Source organism: Sapajus apella, unplaced genomic scaffold (assembly GCF_009761245.1).
Source record: "Sapajus apella isolate SASKATOON/1434 unplaced genomic scaffold, GSC_monkey_1.0 scaffold36, whole genome shotgun sequence".
Lineage (NCBI taxonomy): Eukaryota > Metazoa > Chordata > Mammalia > Primates > Cebidae > Sapajus > Sapajus apella.
The window spans coordinates 33271036-33277035 of record NW_022436976.1 but is presented as its reverse complement, the minus strand read 5'-3'; the positions used below and the strand labels follow the sequence as shown (position 1 = coordinate 33277035).

The 6000-nt window shown below is 38.8% G+C and overlaps 1 protein-coding gene across 10 annotated transcripts in view; it reads right to left on the bottom strand.

The window, feature by feature from the left end:
* TUT4 (terminal uridylyl transferase 4) overlaps positions 1-6000 on the bottom strand; it is a 135606-nt gene that overhangs the window by 78049 nt on the left and 51557 nt on the right. For all 10 annotated transcript variants that reach the window (XM_032296999.1, XM_032296995.1, XM_032297000.1 and 7 more), the window contains one exon: positions 1492-1669. In XM_032296999.1, the coding sequence (XP_032152890.1) occupies positions 1492-1669 (178 nt within the window). The remainder of the gene's footprint in view (positions 1-1491; positions 1670-6000) is intronic.

Genomic DNA, 6000 nt, shown 5'->3' with positions numbered 1-6000 from the left:
CTAAAAAAAAAAAAAAAAAAAAAAAAAAAAAAAGAAAGTTCAACTTCATCGTCAGTTGCATATATAAAACTTTACTTTTCAAGTTGATAAAATGTCTGAAAGTCATTCAAGTAACTAAAACCATAAAAATTTCCTTTTTTTATCATAGTAAATGATTTTTACATTGTAACTTAAATAAGGATTTAATGTATTTTAGATAGAAAGCCATATTTTGATATAAATACTTTAAAAATTCCATTGTAAATTTCAATTTCATATTCTTTCTTATAAATCGAAAAATTGATCTATATGACAGTAAAACTTATGAACTTTCCAAAATCCCTTTGGCGGGAAGAAACAAGTCTTATTTTAGATACATTAACTTTAACCCTATACTTATGCAAAAAAGACATAAGCTAAGCAAATAGTCCATATATAATATCTAAAATAAATCTGACACTCCCTCGTATCAAACAGTAAGCTTTTTCTAAAGGCCCTGTTAAAAGTAAATTAATTTTTCCCCACCATCAAGCAATAGAAATTTAGTTCAGTGACTGTATGAAATGTTTATACTGAAAATAATGTTGACAAAATAGTCCATTCAGAAATCAGCGATACTGAAAAACTAAAATATTTGACCGCTAGGAAATCATTCTACATCTGGCATTTTTTTTTTTTCTTTTTTTTCTTTTTTTTTTTTTTTGAGACGGAGTCATGCTCTGTCGCCTAGGCTGGAGTGCAGTGGAGCGATCTTGGCTCACTGTAACCTCCACCTCCCAAGTTCAAGCAATTCTCCTGCCTCAGCCTCCCGAGTAGCTGGGATTACAGATGTGCACCACCACGCCCATCTAATTTTTGTATTTTTAGTAGAGATGGGATTTCACTGGTCTTGAACTTGTGACCTCATGATCTACCTACCTCAGCCTCCCAATGTGCTGGGATTACAGGCACTAGCCACCGCACCCAGCCTACATCTGGCATTTTAAAAATCTGTTTTCAGGCCGGGCGCGGTGGTTCGAGCCTGTAATCCCGGCACTTTGGGAGGCCGAGGCGGGTGGATCACGAGGTCAAGAGATCGAGACCATCCTGGTCAACATGGTGAAACCCCGTCTCTACTAAAAATACAAAAAATTAGCTGGGCATGGTGGTGCGTGCCTGTAATCCCAGCTACTCAGGAGGCTGAGGCAGGAGAATTGCCTGAACCCAGGAGGCGGAGGTTGCGGTGAGCCGAGATCGCGCCATTGCACTCCAGCCTGGGTAACATGAGTGAAACTCCGTCTTAAAACAAAACAAAAAAAAAATCTGTTTTCTTAGTACAAAAGTGCGCTATGCCATAATTCTCAATTTCCTTGTGTGAAATATTTTCCCCCAAAATTCATTGATAAGACAATAAAACTTATCTACTTTTAAGGAGAAAGGAGAAGGAAAACATTAAGAAACGCACCCTAGTTCAAAAGGAGTAAAGGGAAGAGTTTGGTGATTTTCAAAATCAAATATGAAATGTATTTCTACCTGGTAAAAAAGTTGTTATAACCTTTGACATTTCCTCCACAATTTCCTGACGGACCCTGAGGTCATCATCTGTTATTCCATGTTCTTTGGCTAATTCAATGACTGCAACACTTAAAGCAGCCAGGTGGGCAGGGGAAGGAGGTGGCAGAGAACGAAGCTCACTTTCTTCTTGTTTTTCCTATTAATGTTATGATTCACAACAATAAAAACAAAAACAAAAAAATTCCATTTTAATGTCCTTCTATTTAGCAGGGAAAGACAGATATAAATTAACTCAACAAATATTCACCTTCCACCTACCGGATACCTACAATATAAAGGTGAACAAAAGAGACAGAGACCTCTGCCTTTGGGAAGCAGAATTTTAAGAATGAGAGGTACTGTATGGGGAGGGGATGCTACTAAATTTTTAAAAGTTTGTTCCACTGTATTATCTGCATAAATTGAGAAATGCTACATTAAAGCCAAGGCACCATAAGCATAATACTTACTTGATTATTTTGTTGCACCAAGGCAGACTGTCTTAGATGTAACAGAAAACTCTTGAATCATATCTCATCAGCATATACAGTATCAGGTTAAATGGTCACAGGAAAACTACCTGTCAACTATTTATCAGTGATTTTTCCATGTGATTTTATCCAACACTATGCAAAATGTTCAAAAAAACCTCTATCCTGCTAAAAGTTTGAAAGCCAATTTAAATCTAGGAGCTAAAGAGAGACTTTGCTATACATATGCAATGACTTTTATAAATTAATGTATTTTCTGATTACAAAAAATGTTAATTACAAAAGCTTCATAAAACATAGGAAAATGCAAAGAAGAAAATTAACCTATAATCTCATATCCTACTACCTCCTTCATTTTTTAACACAACTGAGCCATAGTCGCTCTCTTTTATTTAATATAACACAGGCATTTTTTTTTTCCAGACAGAGTTTGGCTCTTGTTGCCAATGCTGGTGTACAATGGCATGATCTCAGCTCACTGCAACCTCTGCCTTCTGGGTTCAAGCCATTCTCCTGCCTCAGCCTCCCAAGTAGCTAGGATTACAGGCACCTGTCACCATGCCCAGCTAATTTTTATATTTTTAGTGGAGATGGGGTTTTATCACATTAGCCAGGCTGGTCGCCAACTCCTGACCTCAGGTGATCCACCCAGCTACTCAGGAGGCTGAGGTGAAAATGGCTTTAGCCCCAGAAGTGGGGGTTGCAGTGAGCTGAGATTGCATCAATATAGTCCAGCTTTAGCAGCAAACAAGACCCTGTCTCAAAAAAATAATAATAAAAACAAAGACAGACATACAGACCAATGGAATCAGTTACAGAAAGCCCAGGCCAGGCATAGTGACTCATGCCTATAAGCGCTTTGGGAGGCGGAGGTGGGCCAAACACCTGAGGTCAGGAGTTCAAGACCAGCCTGGCCAACATGATAAAACCCCATCAATACTAAAAAAAAAAAAAAAACATATATATCAGCCGGGCGTGGTGGCACATGCCTGACTGTCAGCTACTTGGGACGCTGAGCCAAGATAATTGTTTGAACCTGGGAGGTAGAGGTTGCAATGAGCCCAGATCATGGCAACAGAGCAAGACTCTGTCTTAAAAAACAAAATAAAACAAAACAAAAAACAGAGAGCTCAGAAATAAACCCTGGCATGTATGGTCAAATGATTTTTGACAAGGATGCCAAGAGCACTCAATGGGGAAAGGACAGTCTTTTCAACAAATGTTCCAGGAAAACTGAATATCTACATGACAAAGAATGAAGCTGAACTCTGACCTTAGATCACATACAAAAATTAACTCAAAATGGATCAAAGACCTATATATCAGAAACTAAAACTAGGCCAGGTACACGGGCTCACAGCTGTAATCCCAATATTCTGGGAGGCCAAGACAGGAGGACTGCTGAAGCCAACCAGTTTGAGATTAGCCTGGGAAACATAGCTGAGACTTCACCTCTACAAAAAATAAAAAATTAGGCCGGGCACAGTGGTTCACGCCTGTAATCCTGGCACTTTGGGAGGCCAAGACGGGTGGATCACCTGAGGTCAGGAGTTCAAGACCAGCCCGACCAACATGATGAAACCCTGTCTCTACTAAATACAAAAAATTAGCTGGGCATGGTGGCACATGCCTGTAATCCCAACTACTTGGGAGGCTGAGGCAGGAGAATAACTTGAACTCAGGAGGCGAAGGTTGCAGTGAGCCGAGATTGTGCCACTACAACCAGCCTGGGCAACAAGAGCAAAACTCCCTCTCAAAAAAATTCTAAAAAATTAAAATAAATAAAAAATTGGCTGGGCATGGTGGCATACACTTGTGGTCTCAGCTACTTGGAAGGCTGAGGCAGGAGGATCACTTGAGTGCAGGAGGTAGAGGCTACAGTGAGCCATGACTGCACTCCAGCCTGGGCAACAGAGAGAGACCTAATTTCAAAAACAAAAAAAGAAAAACCTAAACTTACAGCTAAAGCCATAACTAGGAAATGTAATATCATAAAACTCCTAGAAGAAAATAGAAGGGAAAAGTTTCATGACATTGGATTTGGCAATTATTTCTTGAGTATGACACAAAAGACATAGGCAACAAAAGTAAAAACTGGACAAAATGTAAAACTTTTGTTCATCAAAAGACACTATTGACAAAGTAAAAAGAAAACACACAAGATAGAAGAAAATATTTGTAATCATACATCTGACAAGGGATTAATATCCAGAATACATAAATAATCCTTTAAACTCAACAATAAGAAAACAACCCAATTCAAAAGCGAACAAAGGATCTGAACAGACATTTCTCCAAAGATAGTCAAATGGCAAATAAGCACATGAAGAGATGCTAAATATCACTAATCATTACAGAAATGCAAATCAAAAGCACAATGAAATACCACATCATATTCATCAGGATTGCTATTACTAGTGGAAGGGAACAGAAAACAAAAAGAGTTGGTGTGAATGTGGAAAAATTGGAACCCTTGTGCATTGCTGGTAAAGTTGTACAATGATGTAGCCACTGTGGAAAACAGCAGGGCAATCCCTCAAAAACTTAAAACAGGAATTTACCATTTGATCCAGCAATTCCAATTCTGGGTATATACCAAAAAAAAAGAAAAGAAAAGAAAAAAAGGACTCAAATAGGTTTTGTACATCAGTGGTCACAATAACACTATTCACAGCAGCCAAACGGTGGAAATAACCCAAATGGCCATCTATGGATGAAACGGATTCACAAAACATGGTATACAGATACCATGGAATATTATTCAACCTTAAAAAGGAAGGAAATTCTGAGAGATGCTACAACATGGTTGACTTGAAGACATGCTAAGTGAAATAAGCACTAAAGGACAAACGTATGATTCCATTTATATGAGGACAATAGACAAGCACATAGAAACAGAAAATAGAATGGTGGTTACCAGGGACTGTAGGGAGAGGGGAATGGGGAGTTATTGTTTAATGGATACAGACTTTCAGTATGGAATGATAAAAAATTTCTGAATGAAGGCAGACAGTGGAGATTACTGCAAAATGATGTAAATGTATTTCATGTCACTAAACTGTATATTTAAAAATGGTTAAAATGGTAAATTTTATCTTATATATTTTTTACCGCAATAAAAAATTTCAAAAAGAAAACCTTCAAGGCACCAATAAGACAGTGCAACATCTTCTTAACATGGTATATAAAGCAATATGGCCTCAACTTGAATTTTTAGGCCTTCCTTCAACCATTCCCTCCACCCGCTCCAATATTTTTGGCAGACATCCACACTTAAACAGTCACCAGTCTCCAAATACTGTATGTGCTACTGGGCCTCCATGCCTTTAATCATTTTGTTCCCTATGTGTATCCACCTGGTAAAACTAACCATCCCTCAAAGTATAGCTTAAAAGTCAATATTCAGAGAACCCTTCATACCTTTCCTTTCCAACATAATGAAATGCTCCATTTAAATCATGATTAATACTATCACCTAGGCTCTGAATTCTATCTTTCTTTACTACTCAGTAATCATCTCCTTCTTATTTTTGGTAAAGATGTCATTTCACTATGTTGCCCAGGCTGGTCTTGAACTCCTGAGCTCAGGAGATCCACCCACCTAAGCCTCCCAAAGTGTTGGGATTACAGGCGTAAGCCACCATGCCCAGCACATTAAGCAAGCACTCTTCATCTCTACAGTAACAGCAACAACTGTCATTATTTATTTATTTATTCATTCATTCATTCATTCATTCTTGAGACAAAGTTTCGCTCTTGTTGCCCAGGCTGGAGTGCAATGGTGTGATCTTGGCTCATCACAATTCTCCTGCCTCAGCTGACGAGTAGCTGGGATTACAGGCATGTGCCACCACACCCTGCTGATTTTGTATTTTCAGTAGAGACAGGGTTTCTCCATGTTGGTCAGGCTGGTCTCAAACTCCTGACCTAAGGTGATCCGCCTGCCTCGGCCTCCCAAAGTGTTGGGATTACAGGCATGAGCCACCACGCCAGGCCA